A 19,967-nucleotide genomic window follows, 5' to 3' on the forward strand; every position below is an offset into this window, starting at 1 on the left:
GGCTGAGTTAGCACCACCTAGTGGACAGACAGAGAGTAGGCCGAGTTAGCACCACCTAGTGGACAGACAGAGAGTAGGCTGAGTCAGCACCACCTAGTAGACAGACAGAGAGTAGGCTGAGTTAGCACCACATAGTGGACAGACAGAGAGTAGGCTGAGTTAGCACCAACTAGTGGACAGACAGAGTAGGCTGAGTCAGCATCACCTAGTGGACAGACAGAGAGTAGGCTGAGTCAGCACCACATAGTGGACAGACAGAGAGTAGGCTGAGTCAGCACCACCTAGTGGACAGACAGAGTAGGCTGAGTCAGCACCACCTAGTGGACAGACAGAGTAGGCTGAGTCAGCACCACCTAGTGGACAGACAGAGTAGGCTGAGTCAGCACCACCTAGTGGACAGACAGAGTAGGCTGAGTCAGCACCACCTGGTGGACAGACAGAGTAGGCTGAGTCAGCACCACCTAGTGGACAGACAGAGTAGGCTGAGTCAGCACCACCTAGTGGTCAGACAGAGTAGGCTGAGTCAGCACCACCTAGTGGACAGACAGAGAGTAGGCTGAGTCAGCACCACCTAGTGGACAGACAGAGTAGGCTGAGTCAGCACCACCTAGTGGACAGACAGAGTAGGCTGAGTCAGCACCACCTAGTGGACAGACAGAGTAGGCTGAGTCAGCACCACCTAGTGGACAGACAGAGTAGGCTGAGTCAGCACCACCTAGTGGACAGACAGAGAGTAGGCTGAGTCAGCACCACCTAGTGGACAGACAGAGTAGGCTGAGTCAGCACCACCTAGTGGTCAGACAGAGTAGGCTGAGTCAGCACCACCTAGTGGACAGACAGAGAGTAGGCTGAGTCAGCACCACCTAGTGGACAGACAGAGTAGGCTGAGTCAGCACCACCTAGTGGACAGACAGAGTAGGCTGAGTCAGCACCACCTAGTGGACAGACAGAGTAGGCTGAGTCAGCACCACATAGTGGACAGACAGAGAGTAGGCTGAGTCAGCACCACCTAGTGGACAGACAGAGAGTAGGCTGAGTCAGCACCACCTGGTGGACAGACAGAGTAGGCTGAGTCAGCACCACCTAGTGGACAGACAGAGTAGGCTGAGTCAGCACCACCTAGTGGACAGACAGAGAGTAGGCTGAGTTAGCACCACCTAGTGGACAGACAGAGTAGGCTGAGTCAGCACCACCTAGTGGACAGACAGAGTAGGCTGAGTCAGCACCACCTAGTGGACAGACAGAGTAGGCTGAGTTAGCACCACCTAGTGGACAGACAGAGAGTAGGCTGAGTTAGCACCACATAGTGGACAGACAGAGAGTAGGCTGAGTCAGCACCACCTAGTGGACAGACAGAGAGTAGGCTGAGTTAGCACCACCTAGTGGACAGACAGAGAGTAGGCTGAGTCAGCACCACCTAGTGGACAGACAGAGTAGGCTGAGTCAGCACCACCTAGTGGACAGACAGAGTAGGCTGAGTCAGCACCCCCTAGTGGACAGATAGAGAGTAGGCTGAGTCAGCACCACCTAGTGGACAGACAGAGAGTAGGCTGAGTCAGCACCACCTAGTGGACAGTCAGAGTAGGCTGAGTCAGCACCACCTAGTGGACAGACAGAGAGTAGGCTGAGTCAGCACCACCTAGTGGACAGACAGAGAGTAGGCTGAGTCAGCACCACCTAGTGGACAGACAGAGAGTAGGCTGAGTCAGCACCACCTAGTGGACAGACAGAGTAGGCTGAGTTAGCACCACCTAGTGGTCAGACAGAGAGTAGGCTGAGTCAGCACCACCTAGTGGACAGACAGAGAGTAGGCTGAGTCAGCACCACCTAGTGGACAGACAGAGAGTAGGCTGAGTCAGCACCACCTAGTGGACAGACAGAGAGTAGGCTGAGTTAGCACCACCTAGTGGACAGACAGAGAGTAGGCTGAGTCAGCACCACCTAGTGGACAGACAGAGAGTAGGCTGAGTCAGCACCACCTAGTGGACAGACAGAGAGTAGGCTGAGTCAGCACCACCTAGTGGACAGACAGAGAGTAGGCTGAGTTAGCACCACCTAGTGGACAGACAGAGAGTAGGCTGAGTCAGCACCACCTAGTGGACAGACAGAGAGTAGGCTGAGTTAGCACCACCTAGTGGACAGACAGAGAGTAGGCTGAGTCAGCACCACCTAGTGGACAGACAGAGAGTAGGCTGAGTCAGCACCACCTAGTGGACAGACAGAGTAGGCTGAGTCAGCACCACCTAGTGGACAGACAGAGAGTAGGCTGAGTTAGCACCACCTAGTGGACAGACAGAGAGTAGGCTGAGTTAGCACCACCTAGTGGACAGACAGAGAGTAGGCTGAGTCAGCACCACCTAGTGGACAGACAGAGAGTAGGCTGAGTCAGCATCACCTAGTGGACAGACAGAGTAGGCTGAGTCAGCACCACCTGGTGGACAGACAGAGTAGGCTGAGTCAGCACCACCTAGTGGACAGACAGAGAGTAGGCTGAGTCAGCACCACCTAGTGGACAGACACAGAGTAGGCTGAGTCAGCACCACCTAGTGGACAGACAGAGTAGGCTGAGTCAGCACCACCTAGTGGACAGACAGAGAGTAGGCTGAGTCAGCACCCCCTAGTGGACAGACAGAGAGTAGGCTGAGTTAGCACCACCTAGTGGACAGACAGAGAGTAGGCTGAGTTAGCACCACCTAGTGGACAGACAGAGTAGTCTGAGTTAGCACCACCTAGTGGACAGACAGAGAGTAGGCTGAGTTAGCACCACCTAGTGGACAGACAGAGAGTAGGCTGAGTCAGCACCACCTAGTGGACAGACAGAGAGTAGGCTGAGTTAGCACCACCTAGTGGACAGACAGAGAGTAGGCTGAGTCAGCACCACCTAGTGGACAGACAGAGAGTAGGCTGAGTCAGCACCACCTAGTGGACAGACAGAGAGTAGACTGAGTCAGCACCACCTAGTGGACAGACAGAGAGTAGGCTGAGTCAGCACCACCTAGTGGACAGACAGAGAGTAGACTGAGTCAGCACCACCTAGTGGACAGACAGAGTAGGCTGAGTCAGCACCACCTAGTGGACAGACAGAGAGTAGGCTGAGTCAGCACCACCTAGTGGACAGACAGAGAGTAGGCTGAGTCAGCACCACCTAGTGGACAGACAGAGAGTAGGCTGAGTCAGCACCACCTAGTGGACAGACAGAGAGTAGGCTGAGTTAGCACCACCTAGTGGACAGACAGAGTAGGCTGAGTTAGCACCACCTAGTGGTCAGACAGAGTAGGCTGAGTCAGCACCACCTAGTGGACAGACAGAGAGTAGGCTGAGTCAGCACCACCTAGTGGACAGACAGAGAGTAGGCTGAGTCAGCACCACCTAGTGGACAGACAGAGAGTAGGCTGAGTCAGCACCACCTAGTGGACAGACAGAGAGTAGGCTGAGTTAGCACCACCTAGTGGACAGACAGAGTAGGCTGAGTTAGCACCACCTAGTGGACAGACAGAAGAAAGGGAAAGACAGCGATATGGATGGGGGGAATCAGAGAAAGAGAGACAGAGCCGTACTTAAGTATGGCTGTGTTAGTTGGTGGGATAGTAGAGGTATGTATGTATGTATGTATGTATGTATGTATGTATGTATGTATGTATGTATGTATGTATGTATCTATGTATGTATCTATGTGTATCTATCTATGTGTATGTATGTATATGTATGGCTGTGTTAGCTAGTAGGGTAGTAGAGGTATGCATGTATGTACAGTTGAAGTTGGAAGTTTACATACACCTTAACCAAATACATTTAAACTCATTTTTCCACAATTCCTAACATGTAATCCTCGTAATAATTCCCTGTCTTAGGTCATTTAGGATCACCACTTTATTTTAAGAATGTTAAATGTCAGAATAATAGTAGAGAGAATGATTTATTTCAGCTTTTATTTCTTTCATCACATTCCCAGTGGGTCAGAAGTTTACATACACTCAATTAGTATTTGGTAGCATTGCCTTTAAATTGTTTAACTTGGGTCAAAACGCTTCGGGTAGCCTTCCACAAGCTTCCCTCAATAAGTTGGGTGAATTTTGGCCCATTCCTCCTGACAGAACTGGTGTAACTGAGTCAGGTTTGTAGGCCTCCTTGATCGCACATGCTTTTTCAGTTCTGCCCACAAATCTTCTATAGGATTGAGGTCAGGGCTTTGTAATGGCCACTCCAATACCTTGACTTTGTTGTCCTTATGCCATTTTGCCACAACTTTGGAAGTATGCTTGGGGTCATTGTCCATTTGGAAGACCCATTTGAGACCAAGCTTTAACTTCCTGACTAATGTCTTGAGATGTTGCTTCAATTTATCTACATAATTTTCCCTCCTCATGATGCCATCTATTTTGTGAAGTGCACCAGTCCCTCCGGCAGCAAAACACCCCCACAACATGTTGCTGCCACCACCGTGCTTCACGGTTGGGATGGTGTTCTTCGGCTTGCAAGCCTCCCCCTTTTTCCTCCAAACATAACGATGGTCATTATGGCCAAACAGTTCTATTTTTGATTCATCAGACCAGAGGACATTTCTCCAAAAAGTATGATCTTTTCCCCCATGTGCAGTTGCAAACCGTAGTCTGGCTTTTTTATGCCGGTTTTTGAGCAGTGGCTTCTTCCTTGCTGAGCGGCCTTTCAGGTTATGTTGATATAGGACTTGTTTTACTGTGGATATAGATACTTTTGTACCTGTTTCCTCCAGCATCTTCACAAGGTCTTTTGCTGTTGTTCTGGGATTGATTTGAACTTTTCGCACCAAAGCACGTTCATCTCTAGGAGACAGAACGCGTCTCCTTCCTGAGCGGTATGACGACTGCGTGGTCCCATGGTGTTTATACTTGCGTACTATTGTTTATACAGATGAACGTGGTACCTTCAGGCGTTTGGAAATTGCTCCCAAGGATGAACCAGACTTGTGGAGGTCTACAATTTTTTTTCTGAGGTCTTGGCTGATTTCTTTTGATTTTCCCATGATGTCAAGCAAAGAGGCACTGAGTTTGAAGGTAGGCCTTGAAATACATCCACAGGTACACCTCCAATTGACTCAAATGATGTCAATTAGCCTATCAGAAGCTTCTAAACCCATGACATAATTTTCTGGAATTTTCCATGCTGTTTAAAGGCACAGTCAACTTAGTGTATGTAAACTTCTGACCCACTGGAATTGTGATACATTGAATTATAAGTGAAATTATCTGTCTAAACAATTGTTGGAAAAATGACTTGTGTGTCATGCACAAAGTAGATGTCCTAACCGACTTGCCAAACCTATAGTTTGTTATCAAGAAATGTGTGGAGTGGTTGAAAAACGAGTTTTAATGACTCCAACCTAAGTGTATGTAAACTTCCGACTTCAACTGTATGTATGTTATGTATGTATGTATGGCTGTGTTAGCTGGTAGGAGGTTGAGGTACCTATGTATGGCTGTGTTAGCTGGTAGGAGGTAGAGGTACCTATGTATGGCTGTGTTAGATGGTAGGAGGTAGAGGTACCTATGTATGGCTGTGTTAGCTGGTAGGATGTAGAGGTACCTATGTATGGCTGTGTTAGCTGGTAGGAGGTAGAGGTACCTATGTATGGCTGTGTTAGCTGGTAGGAGGTAGAGGTACCTATGTATGGCTGTGTTAGCTGGTAGGAGGTAGAGGTACCTATGTATGGCTGTGTTAGCTGGTAGGATGTAGAGGTACCTATGTATGGCTGTGTTAGCTGGTAGGAGGTAGAGGTACCTATGTATGGCTGTGTTAGCTGGTAGGAGGTAGAGGTACCTATGTATGGCTGTGTTAGCTGGTAGGAGGTAGAGGTACCTATGTATGGCTGTGTTAGCTGGTAGGAGGTAGCAGAGACAGTACTACGGCTCTGGAAGGCTCCTTCAGCAATGATGAACAGCGTTCTCTTCTTCGTTATGTTGCAGTTGGTCACCGTCAGGGCATTGGCCTTACTGCAACACGGTTAAACAGATAACACACGTCAACACACTTGTCTTATTGTTCCTCATACTGTAGATCAGGATAAGACACACGTCAACACACTATAGGTAAGTGGGCAGACCAGTAGAAACAGTTGAAGGTTGAATAAAAGCACGTCAATTCATCTCAAGCCATCTCCTAAAACAGCCCAGACTGTAACAGCCTGTCACATTTCAGTAAAGAATCAAACCACAAAATAGGTCATTAGTTTCCATTTGAAAAATTCCAACAAGTGCGCCATTGAAAACAAATTGAAACCAGCGGCTCCACCTATAAAAAGGCTTTAAAAATGATCCAATAGAACTGAAATGCAGCTGTCATCTCCCTCCCCCCGGACTATTCTAAAAAAAGCATCTGTGGTGTTTCCACGGTAACGGGGGGAGGGGAGGACTTTAGGCTCTCCTCTGTAGTAACGGTCTTCAGGATGCTGGCAAGCTAGTGTTAGCATAGCGGCTAAGTGTTACATGTTTTCCTATGGAAAATGTTAGCTGTGATACCCATCTTAGTAATAAGGGTAACAGTTATTACTATTACATTACTGTGTAATGATCTTCAGGAGGCTGGGGTCTAGTGAACACAGGTCGGGTCCTCCTCTCTGTCTTACCTCAGGCTACTCTGTGTAATGGTCTTCAGGAGGCTGGTGTCTAGTGAACACAGGTCGGGTCCACCTCTCTGTCATACCTCAGGCTACTCTGTGTAATGGTCTTCAGGAGGCTGATGTCTAGTGAACACAGGTCGGGTCCACCTCTCTGTCTTACCTCAGGCTACTCTGTGTAATGGTCTTCAGGAGGCTGATGTCTAGTGAACACAGGTCGGGTCCACCTCTCTGTCTTACCTCAGGCTACTCTGTGTAATGATCTTCAGGAGGCTGATGTCTAGTGAACACAGGTTGGGTCCACCAATGGAGTTGAGCTCTGCACTGCCCAGAGTATTTCCTGAGTTCCTCAGGTACTTACTGATGATGGTCTGCGCCTATAGGGGGGACATGAATAGATTGGTAAATGGCAGACTGATTGATTGGTTAATCATTTGATAGACAGACAGACAGACAGACAGACAGACAGACAGACCAGACAGACAGACAGACAGACAGACAGACAGACAGACAGACAGACAGACAGACAGACAGACAGACAGACAGACAGACAGACAGACAGACAGACAGACAGACAGACAGACAGACAGACAGACAGACACATCTGGTTACCATGGCAGCATCCCAGTTTCCATAGGAGGAGTCCATCAGAGCTGACAGTGTGTCGATCTTGGTGATATTCCACATGGTGATGTCAGCATTCGTGGCAACGCGCGAAGCCGGCCCAAGAACCTGCACCTTTGCTTCTGGGATGGTGGAGTTTGCGGAGTAGAACTGATGGGCGGGACACAGGAAACAGGAAGTACAGTCACATAATCAACAGGAGGATAGAGCTTCATAACACCCATGTCATACTATCTGTACATTCTCTCTGTTAATCAGATGTAATGATAATGTATTTATATCAGGTCAGATGTAATGATAAATGTATTTATATCAGGTCAGATGAAATGATAAATGTATTTATATCAGGTCAGATGAAATGATAATGTAGTTATATCAGGTCAGATGTAATGATAATGTAGTTATATCAGGTCAGATGTAATGATAAATGTATTTATATCAGGTCAGATGTAATGATTATGTATTTATATCAGGTCAGATGTGTGTGTACCGTACATGTGAATCAAGCGATACTACAAAACATACGTCAGTAAAACACGTTATACGGCTCTATGTTCAACCTACCTATTTGTATATAAGGTAAGTTCACTTTGTGTAAACTCCCCTGCCTGTATTCTGTCTCTAAATCTTGTCTATAACCATCAGCACCATATCACCAGGTAACATTCTGACTGTGTTGTCTATCACCAACAGCACCATATCACCAGGTAACATTGTGACTGTGTTGTCTATCACCAAAATGTGTTAATGTACTTGGTGAATAAAGTTGATTCTTATTCTTTGTCTGAAAGCGTACAGTACCTCTCTGAGTCTCGCCAGGACCACTTCAAGGTATTCCTGGTCGTCCACCTTGGCGGTGATGGCCTCCAGGTTGTCAACAACTGTCTTGGCCGTCAGGCAGCAGTTGAACTTGGTCACAGTCTCGTAGTTGAAAGGGAACGTACTCTCACTGATCGTCACCTGAGTGATATTTCCCACTGTGCATTCACTCACTAGGACAGGGAGGAGAGTACTGTTATTCACTCACTATGGACACACAGACAGACCAGACCAGACCAGACAGACAGTTATTCCCTCTTCAGCAGGAAGACAGACAGACAGACAGACAGACAGACAGACAGACAGACAGACAGACAGACCAGACCAGACCAGACCAGACCAGACCAGACCAGACCAGACCAGACCAGACCAGACCAGACCAGACCAGACAGACAGTTATTCCCTCTTCAGCAGGAAGACAGACAGACAGACAGAAATTGTATATTAGTGCATGGTGGACACACCTATGGAGCGTTTGGACTGTGATTTTTCGATGATGGACTGTCTGATAGCCGTCTTCATCCTCCTCTTCTTCTGTCTGGACGTTCCATTCTTTCTTAACACCTTCAGGAATGACTGTAGGAACTGGCCCTTTACTTTCTGGAGAACAACAGAACACAGCCTGTAAACACACACACACACACACACACACACACACACACACACACACACACACACACACACACACACACACACACACACACACACACACACACACACACACACACACACACACACACACACACACACACACACACACACACACACACACACAGAGCCAGGTGTAGTGGTTTGTGACCTTAGAGAAGTTCCTGTAGAAGGAGGATGTCAGGTAGAGAGGTAGAATGCCCAGGTTGTCCAGGGTCTCTCTGTTCCAGGTAGCTGGGAGTCTGGAGAAACACACAGTACAGACTCAACTATAGTGTTGACAGGAAACTCACACAGTACAGACTCAACTATACTGTTGACAGGAAACTCACACAGTACAGACTCAACTATACTGTTGACAGGAAACTCACAGTACAGACTCAACTGTACTGTTGACAGGAAACTCACAGTACAGACTCAACTGTACTGTTGACAGGAAACTCACAGTACAGACTCAACTATACTGTTGACAGGAAACTCACAGTACAGACTCAACTGTACTGTTGACAGGAAACTCACAGTACAGACTCAACTATACTGTTGACAGGAAACTCACACAGTACAGACTCAACTATACTGTTGACAGGAAACTCACACAGTACAGACTCAACTATAGTGTTGACAGGAAACTCACACAGTACAGACTCAACTATAGTGTTGACAGGAAACTCACACAGTACAGACTCAACTATACTGTTGACAGGAAACTCACACAGTACAGACTCAACTATATTGTTGACAGGAAACTCAATCACACAGTACAGACTCTACTATACTGTTGACAGGAAAACACACACAGTACAGACTCAACTATACTGTTGACAAGAAACACACACAGTACAGACTCAACTATACTGTTGACAAGAAACACACACAGTACAGACTCAACTACACTGTTGACAGGAAACTCACACAGTACAGACTCAACTATACTGTTGACAGGAAACTCACAGTACAGACTCAACTGTACTGTTGACAGGAAACTCACATAGTACAGACTCAACTATAGTGTTGACAGGAAACTCACACAGTACAGACTCAACTATACTGTTGACAGGAAACTCAATCACACAGTACAGACTCAACTATACTGTTGACAGGAAACTCACACAGTACAGACTCAACTACACTGTTGACAGGAAACTCACACAGTACAGACTCAACTATACTGTTGTCATGACGTTGCCCTCTCTCTGGGAACAGGGAGCACAGTTGACCCCCTCCCCCTTGCACCATCCCCCTACCTACCTCTCCCTACCCAGGCCCTGTGAAAACGGTCGTAAAATTCTAAAGGAGAATGTCCTGCCGCCTGGCCCAGTTGAGACACAGAGGGGTTTCATAGAGAGACCAAGGAAATTCATCCAACTCACAGAATTGGGGAACCGAACGACATTTATGTTCTGGAGAAGGTATAAAAGATTGGTGAAGAATCCAGCTACGAACTGGTCCGCTTGGTACAATTTTGTGATACTCAGAAGAGACAATATAGCCATATTACCATAAAACTGTTTATATAATAGCCTCAGCTATGGGACTTGCATCTAAATGGTTGTATAAAATGTATTAATAAGGATAAAGCTATTTGTAATACGTTGAGATGCTATGTACTGATGTTAATGTGATAGAATGTATTTCTGTTCAAAGCTTAAATCAGTCATCGGCACGCCCCCCAGGGACACAGACAGGACCAGGCATCATGTGACAAGCCTGTTCTATGTTCACGTATAAAACCCCACCCTGATTTACTTTCTTCAGACCAGCTTACCTCAGAAGAGAGAGCCAAGGTTTGACCATCCAATTCCTCTACTGAAAGTTAACTATACCACATGGTTAAACTTTTAGACTATCGAGACCGACAGAATAATAACAAGTCTTTGATATTAATTAATAGTCTGCAGTTAGAAATTATATAATTGAACGCGAAGACCGACGAAACATCCATTCTATAACGACATTAATGAATGTCGCTTTGAAAGATCCATCTAACCGAGAGAGAGAGAACAGGACAAAAACTCTCCAACAGGACAAAAACTCTCCAACAAGGATCCCGACAACACACTGAGCGTAAATATATATTGATTGCAATTGTTCCCGAATGAGTGAGCGTTCATGTGCAAAGGATTAAAACATATCAATTGTTAATATTTATCAACTCTGTAGTGTTGACAGGAAACTTCCTGCAGCCTTCCCTGTAGCTCAGTTGGTAGAGCATGGTGTTTGCAATGCCAGGGTTGTGGGTTTGACTCCCACGGGGGGCCAGCACAGAAAAAAAATGTATGAAATGTATGCATTTCGACTGTAAGTCGCTCTGGATAAGAGCGTCTGCTAAATGACGTAAATGTAAATGTAATGTAGTGTCTTCTCAGCTGCCCTTTATGGCCCTTTGTTTAACAAGCCGCCATGCCGGTTTAGCCCACTAGGGACCATTACTATACCATTTCTTTGTAACGATAACTACTGTTTGTTTGCTTTCTGTGAATTACTTAGTTTAGTAAATAAATGATTTTAAGACAATTGATGTATGGATGACTTTAGTAAAGGCTGGATTCGTGCAGATACAACAATTTACGACATTTGGAATGAGACTGGACGCGAGGTAAAATACACCATTTAAACCAGAAGATAATCGGCCTATAATATAATATATAATGTTATAATATAGGAAAGTTATATTAGGAAAATTCTAACTTTGTAATCTGAATATTTTCCTTGGTGCCCCGATCTCCTAGTTAATGACAGTTAAACGATTAATCAGTTTAATCGCGTAATAATAATAACAGGGAGTTATTTTGATAAACATGTCTTCAGTTTAATGGTGCTCAAAGACACGACACTGTTGACAGGAAAACACGTACATCAGTGTATCTGACATATAATGTTTACATTTCAGGGCCCAATCCTAACTTCAGATACTGTTTCAGCCCAGTCAGTCAGTTTCAGCTCAGTCAGTCAGTCAGTTAGTTTCAGCCTAGTCAATCAGTCAGTTTCAGACCAGTCAATCAGATGCGTTTGTTTATTTCCATGTTGACTTACCCGTACTGTGTTTTCCCAGACGTCAACAGCGTTTCTATGGCAGCCACCTGTTCGTCGGTGAGGTCATTACAGTTCTGTAGTTTCTGCAGGATGAGCTGGTCAGAGTTCTGGATGTAGGAACCGTCCAGAACACACACCATGTTACCTAGGACCTGCAGGTTGTCACTGCTCAGAACCGTGCCGATGATACCCTGCAGGGACAGATGGACACAACACAGCACTGACATCACGACTTCCAATCAGATCGCATCAAATGTAAGTTCATATCATGAGCATTTCTATATTGTCATTCTATATTGTCATTCTATATTGTCATTTATACACTGCTCAAAAAAATAAAGGGAACACTTAAACAACACAATGTAACTCCAAGTCAATCACACTCTGGCTGATGTTTTGGTCACTTTTGAATGCTGGCGGTGCTTTCACTCTAGTGGTAGCATGAGACGGAGTCTACAACCCACACAAGTGGCTCAGGTAGTGCAGCTCATCCAGGATGGCACATCAATGCGAGCTGTGCCAAGAAGGTTTGCTGTGTCTGTCAGCGTAGTGTCCAGAGCATGGAGGCGCTACCAGGAGACAGGCCAGTACATCAGGAGACGTGGAGGAGGCCATAGGAGGAAAACAACCCAGCAGCAGGACCGCTACCTCCACCTTTGTGCAAGGAGGAGCAGGAGGAGCACTGCCAGTACCCAGCAAAATTACCTCCAGCAGGCCACAAATGTGCATGTGTCTGCTCAAACGGTCAGAAACAGACTCCATGAGGGCGGTATGAGGGCCCGACGTCCACAGGTGGGGGTTGTGCTTACAGCCCAACACCGTGCAGGACGTTTGGCATTTGCCAGAGAACACCAAGATTGGCAAATTCGCCACTGGCGCCCTGTGCTCTTCACAGATGAAAGCAGTTTCACACTGAGCACGTGACAGACGTGACAGAGTCTGGAGACGCCGTGGAGAACGTTCTGCTGCCTGCAACATCCTCCAGCATGACCGGTTTGGCGGTGGGCCAGTCATGGTGTGGGATGGCATTTCTTTGGGGGGCCGCACAGCCCTCCATGTGCTCGCCAGAGGTAGCCTGACTGCCATTAGGTACCAAGATGAGATCCTCAGAACCCTTGTGAGACCATATGCTGGTGCGGTTGGCCCTGGGTTCCTCCTAATGCAAGACAATGCTAGACCTCATGTGGCTGGAGTGTGTCAGCAGTTCCTGCAAGAGGAAGGCATTGATGCTATGGACTGGCCTGCCCGTTCCCCAGACCTGAATCCAATTGAGCACATCTGGGACATCATGTCTCGCTCCATCCACCAACGCCACGTTGCACCAGGAGTTGGCGGATGCTTTAGTCCAGGTCTGGGAGGAGATCCCTCAGGAGACCAACCGCCACCTCATCAGGAGCATGCCCAGGCGTTGTAGGGAGGTCATACAGGCAGGTGGAGGCCACACACACTACTGAGCCTCATTTTGACTTGCTTTAAGGACATTACATCAAAGTTGGATCAGCCTGTAGTGTGGTTATCCACTTTAAAAGTGAGTGTGACTCCAAATCCAGACTTCCATGGGTTGATAAATTGGATTTCCATTGATTATTTTTGTGTGATTTTGTTGTCAGCACATTCAACTATGTAAAGAAAAAAGTATTTAATAAGATTATTTAATTCATTCAGATCTAGGATGTGTTATTTTAGTGTTCCCTTAATTTTTTTGAGCAGTGTATATTGCCATTCTATATTGTCATTTATATATTGCCATTTATATATTGTCATTTATATATTGCCATTCTATATTGTCCTTTCTACATTGTCATTTCTATATTGCCATTTATATATTGCCATTCTATATTGCCATTCTATATTGTCATTCTATATTGTCATTCTATATTACCATTCTATATTGCCATTCTATATTGTTATTCTATATTGCCATTCTATATTGTCATTCTATATTGTCATTCTATATTGCCATTATATATTGTCATTCTATATTGTCATTCTATATTACCATTTATATATTGCCATTCTATATTGCCATTCTATATTGCCATTCTATATTGTAATTTCTATATTGCCATTTATATATTGCCATTCTATATTGCCATTCTATATTGTCATTCTATATTGTCATTCTATATTACCATTCTATATTGCCATTCTATATTGCCATTCTATATTGTCATTCTATATTGTCATTCTATATTGTCATTCTATATTGTCATTCTATATTACCATTATATATTGTCATTCTATATTACCATTCTATATTGTCATTCTATATTACCATTATATATTGTCATTCTATATTACCATTCTATATTGTCATTCTATATTACCATTCTATATTGTCATTCTATATTACCATTATATATTGTCATTCTACATTACCATTCTATATTGTCATTCTATATTACCATTATATATTGTCATTTATATATTGTCATTCTATACTGCCATTCTATATTGTCATTCTATACTGCCATTCTATATTGCCATTATATATTGTCATTCTATATTGTCATTATATATTGTAACAGAGTTGACAGTTAAATAGATACAGTAAGATAAAAATGTAATAAATTCAGGTCCCGCTTTAAATTAAGTGCAGCTTTATAAAGCCGACATAAAGCCTTCATAAAGCTTCATTAAGCCTTCATAAAGCCCATGTTTATATAATATTTCTACACAGTGGGTTATGTCACATTTGACATTGGGAATTATGTCACACAGCTATGCCACATTTCTGAACCCTTTATAAAGCATGACATATGTTTATAGATGCTTTGTAACACATTTATGTAGTGCCTATGAAGGCATTATGAAGGCTTTATGACGCCATTATAAGCTGAACGTCATTTAAAGCTGGACCTAAATTCAAATACATTTAAAACAATACTCAGTAATCATGTGTGAGCATCATTGTATATTCTAGAAACATGAGAACGTTTTCTCTACCTAAAAGGACAACAGGCTAATAGAGAAGACTGAGCCTGGGGAGGAACATATCTCCATCTGCTGTGTCTCTGAACCTCAGTTAGCTCTAGAGTTGTTCTCATCTCTTTTCTATCTATGACAGAGAAGCTTGGCCCCCTTCAAATGGGGTGGCAGGTAGGCTAGTGGTTAGCACATTGGACCAGTAACCAAAAGGTTGCTGGATTGAATCCCCGATGTCACGTCCTGACCAGTAAAAGAGGTTGTTTGTTATTGTAGTTTGGTCAGGACGAGGCAGGGGTGTGTTTGTTTTGTGTTGTTGGGGTTTTTGGGTAGTGTTCTATGTTTTGTATTTCTATGTTCTGTTTTCTATTTTTTCTATTTTTATGTCTAGTTTATTGTTTTGACCTTCAGTTGGAGGCAGCTGTTCCTCGTTGCCTCTAATTGAAGGTCCTATTTAGTAGGGGTGTTTTCCATGGGGTTTTTGTGGGTAGTTGTTTCCTGTTTTGTGTTCGTGCACCTGACGGGACTGTTTAGTGTCGTTTGTTGTTTTTTGTATACGTGTTTCTTTTGTTATCCTTCTAAAATAAGAAGATGAGTTTACACGTTCCCGCTGCGTTTTGGTCCAATCCCTACGACACCCGTGACACCCGAGCTGACGAGGTAAAAAAATCTGTCTTTCTGCCCCTGAACAAGGCAGTTAACCCACTATTTCCCCGGTAGGCCGTCATTGTAAATAAGAATTTGTTCTTAACTGACTTGCCTAGTTAAAATAAAGGTTACAAAAAAAGGTGGTGAGCCCTCTGATCTCAGTAATTATTGGCCATCTCTCAACTGTCTTGCCTAGCAACCATTTCGGGAATCATTAATCAACTGTCAGTTTAGATCCTTCCCAGAATACAAGATGTATTCTAAGGGTTCGCTGGTCTGGTTCCAAGCCGGGTCATAGCACCATCTCTGCTGCAACCTTGGTGTTAAATTATGTGGTAAAAGGTATGGACAAGGAGAAGCACAGTTCTGTCCTGTTTATTGACCTATTGGAGGCCTTCGAGACAGTTGACCACTCGTTACTGATTGTCTTAAGTCGTCAACCATCATGTGATTGGCCATTTGTTTTTTACCTGACAGACAGGACACTGTGTATTTTCTGATGGTGTTAAATCAGGTTTCCTTCTTATTACCAAAAGTGTCCCACAGGGGACGATCTTAGGTCCTGTACTTTTTGACTGTTTTTAAACAATATTGGTCTCTGCATTATCTTTTACACACACCTGTATGCAGATGACACTGTTGCCATTGTCCCCAGGGTTAACCAGACTCTTTCAGATGCTACTGTTGCTATTGCCCCCAGGGTTAACCAGACTCTTTCAGATGACACTGTTGCTATTGCCCCCAGGGTTAACCAGACTCTTTCAGATGCTACTGTTGCTATTGCCCCCAGGATTAACCAGGCTCTTTCAGATGCTACTGTTGCTATTGCCCCCAGGGTTAACCAGACTCTTTCAGATGCTACTGTTGCTATTGCCCCCCAGGGTTAACCAGGCTCCTTGCAGAAAGCAATGGATGGAGGATGTAGCTTTATGGTGTACTCCTAAGACCAGAGACCGATGGGCCCGGTCAAAAGTAGTGCAGTATTAAGGGAATAGGGGTTGTCATTTGGACCACATCCATGTTGTGTGACAGTGTTGTGACTCACCAGGCAGGTCTTGGCATTGTTAACCAGGGCTGTGCGTTTGAAGCTGAGAGCGTTGGAGAACACGGAGAAGTCTGCGTCTCCCAGCTCCCTGAAGTAGTCCTTACAGGTGTCCTGAGATACCTTACTGTAGCTGCAGACATCAAATACAATATAACACATTTATATTCATACAATATAAATAAACTGGCTTTATTCAACAGTAACTTCATTAACCCGTTTCATTCATCAGTAACTTAAATAACCAGTTTTATTCAACACTAACTTAATTAACCAGTTTTATTCAACACTAACTTAAATAACCAGTTTTATTCAACACTAACTTAATTAACCAGTTTTATTCAACAGTAACTTAATTTTCAATTTTTTTCATCAGTAACTGAATTAACCAGTTGTATTCATCCGTAACTTTATTAACCAGTTGTATTCATCCGTAACTTAATTAACCAGTTGTATTCATCAGTAACTTAAATAACCAGTTTAATTCATCAGTAAACAGAGAGAGAGATGGACTGGCCAACAGTATTTGCTTTGATTGATTTATTGATTAGTTGATTGGTTGATTGGTTGATTGGTTAATGTATTTATTGGTTGATTGGTTGATTGGTTAATGTATTTATTGGTTGATTGGTTGATTGGTTAATGTATTTATTGGTTGATTGGCAGTAATAAAGCCTCTCTTGAAAAAGCCAAATCTTGACCCAGAAATTATAAAAAACTATCGGCCTATATCGAATCTTCCATTCCTCTCAAAAATGTTTGAAAAAGCTGTTGCGCAGCAACTCACTGGCTTCCTAAAGACAAACAATGTATACGAAATGCTTCAGTCTGGTTTTAGACCCCATCATAGCACTGAGACTGCACTTGTGAAGGTGGTAAATGACCTTTTAGTGACGTCAGACCGAGGTTCTGCGTCTGTCCTCGTGCTCCTAGATCTTAGTGCTGCTTTTGATACCATCGATCACCACATTCTTTTGGAGAGATTGGAAACCCAAATTGGTCTACATGGACAAGTTCTGGCCTGGTTTAGGTCTTATCTGTCGGAAAGATATCAGTTTGTCTCTGTGAATGGTTTGTCCTCTGACAAATCAACTGTAAATTTCGGTGTTCCTCAAGGTTCCGTTTTAGGACCACTATTGTTTTCACTATATATTTTACCTCTTGGGGATGTCATTCGAAAACATAATGTTAAATTTCACTGCTATGCGGATGACACACAGCTGTACATTTCAATGAAACATGGTGAAGCCCCAAAATTGCCCTCGCTAGAAGCCTGTGTCTCAGACATAAGGAAGTGGATGGCTGCAAACTTTCTACTCTTAAACTCAAAACAGAGATGCTTGTTCTAGGTCCCAAGAAACAAAGAGATCTTCTGTTGAATCTGACAATTAATCTGGATGGTTGTACAGTCGTCTCAAATAAAACTGTGAAGGACCTCGGCGTTACTCTGGACACTGATCTCTCTTTTGAAGAACATATCAAGACTGTTTCGAGGACAGCTTTTTCTATCTACGTAACATTGCAAAAATCAAAAACTTTCTGTCCAAAAATGACGCAGAAAAATGTATCCATGCCTTTGTTACTTCTAGGTTGGACTACTGCAATGCTCTACTTTCCGGCTACCCGGATAAAGCACTAAATAAACTTCAGTTCGTGCTAAATACGGCTGCTAGAATCCTGACTAGAACCAAAAAATTTGCTCATATTACTCCAGTGCTAGCCTCCCTACACTGGCTTCCTGTTAAGGCAAGGGCTGATTTCAAGGTTTTACTGCTAACCTGCAAAGCATTACATGGGCTTGCTCCTACCTATCTTTCCGATTTGGTCCTGCCGTACATACCTACACGTACGCTATGGTCACAAGACGCAGGCCTCCTAATTGTCCCTAGAATTTCTAAGCAAACGGCTGGAGGTAGGGCTTTCTCCTATAGAGCTCCATTTTTATGGAATGGTCTGCCTACCCATGTGAGAGACGCAGACTCAGTCTCAACCTTTAAGTCTTTACTGAAGACATATCTCTTCAGTAGGTCCTATGATTAAGTGTAGTCTGGCCCAGGGGTGTGAAGGTGAACGGAAAGGCTGGAGCAACGAACCACCCTTGCTGTCTCTGCCTGGCCGGTTTCCCCTCTTCCCACTGGGATTCTCTGCCTCTACCCCTATTACGGGGGCTGAGTCACTGGCTTACTGGTGTTCTTCCATGCCGTTCCTGGGAGGGGTGCGTCACTTGAGTGGGTTGAGTCACTGACGTGGTCTTCCTGTCTGGGTTGGCGCCCCCCCTTGGGCTGTGCCGTGGCAGAGATCTTTGTGGGCTATACTCGGCCTTGTCCCGGGATGGTATGTTGGTGGTTGGAGATATCCCTCCAGTGGTGTGGAGGCTGTGCTTTGGCAAAGTGGGTGGGGTTATATCCTACCTGTTTGGCCCTGTCCGGGAGTTTCATCGGATGGGGCCACAGTGTCTCCTGACCCCTCCTGTCTCAGCCCCAGTATTTATGCTGCAGTAGTTTATGTGTCTGGGGGCTAGCGTCAGTCTGTCACATCTGGAGTATTTCTCTTGTCTTTTCCAGTGTCCTGTGTGAATTTAAATATGCTCTCTCTAATTCTCTCTTTTTCTTTCTTTCTTTCTCTCTCTCGGAGGACCTGAGCCCTAGGACCATGCCTCAGGACTACCTGGCTTGATGACTCCTTGCTGTCCCCAGTTCACCTGGCCGTGCTGCTGCTCCAGTTCCAACTGTTCTGCCTGCAGCTATGGAACCCTGACCTGTTCACCGGACGTGCTACCTGTCCCAGACCTGTTGTCCCAGACCTGCTGGAACCCTGACCTATTCACCAGACGTGCTACCTGTCCCAGACCTGCTGTTTTCAACTCTCTAGAGACAGCAGGAGCGGTAGAGATACTCTCAAAGATCGGCTATGAAAAAGCCAACTGACACTTACTCTTGTGTTACTGACTTGTTGCACCCTCGACAACTACTATGATTATTATTATTTGACAATGCTGGTCATTTATGAACATTTGAACATCTAGGCCATGTGCTGTTATAATCTCCACCCGGCACAGCCAGAAGAGGACTGGCCACCCCTCATAGCCTGGTTCCTGTCTAGGTTTCTTCCTAGGTTTTGGCCTTTCTAGGGAGTTTTTCCTAGCCACCGTGCTTCTACACCTGCATTGCTTGCTGTTTGGGGTTTTAGGCTGGGTTTCTGTACAGCACTTTGTGATATCAGCTGATGTAAGAAGGGCTATATAAATAAATTTGATTTGAATTTGATTTGATTGGTTGATTGGTTAATTTATTTATTGGTTGATTGGTTTATGTATTTATTGGTTAATTTATGTATTTATTGGTTGATTGGTTAATTCGTTGGTTGGTGGTTGATTGGTTAATTGATTTATTGGTTGGTTGATGGTTGGTTGATTGGTTAATTGGTTGGTTGGTGGTTGATTGGTTAATTGATTGGTTGATTGGTTAATGTATTGGTTAATGTATTTATTGGTTGATTGGTTAATGTATTTATTGGTTGGTTGGTTGGTGGTTGATTGATTGATTGGTTGGTTAATTTGTTAATTGATTGGTTGATTGGTTAATTGGTTGATGGTTGAGTGATTGGTTGATTGGTTAATTGGTTGGTTGGTTGGTT

General features: G+C 44.4%; 1 protein-coding gene across 8 annotated transcripts in view; it reads right to left on the reverse strand.

Moving 5' to 3' along the window:
- mslnb (mesothelin b) overlaps window positions 1-19,967 on the reverse strand; it is a 121,004-nt gene that overhangs the window by 3,003 nt on the left and 98,034 nt on the right. For all 8 annotated transcript variants that reach the window (XM_029740120.1, XM_029740117.1, XM_029740118.1 and 5 more), the window contains 8 exons: window positions 16,335-16,464; window positions 11,717-11,907; window positions 8,835-8,925; window positions 8,500-8,635; window positions 8,018-8,208; window positions 7,205-7,366; window positions 6,833-6,969; window positions 5,836-5,969 (listed from right to left, as the gene is read on the reverse strand). In XM_029740120.1, the coding sequence (XP_029595980.1) occupies window positions 5,836-5,969; window positions 6,833-6,969; window positions 7,205-7,366; window positions 8,018-8,208; window positions 8,500-8,635; window positions 8,835-8,925; window positions 11,717-11,907; window positions 16,335-16,464 (1,172 nt within the window). The remainder of the gene's footprint in view (window positions 1-5,835; window positions 5,970-6,832; window positions 6,970-7,204; window positions 7,367-8,017; window positions 8,209-8,499; window positions 8,636-8,834; window positions 8,926-11,716; window positions 11,908-16,334; window positions 16,465-19,967) is intronic.

This window comes from Salmo trutta, chromosome 38 (genome assembly GCF_901001165.1).
Source record: "Salmo trutta chromosome 38, fSalTru1.1, whole genome shotgun sequence".
NCBI classification, from domain to species: Eukaryota; Metazoa; Chordata; class Actinopteri; order Salmoniformes; family Salmonidae; genus Salmo; species Salmo trutta.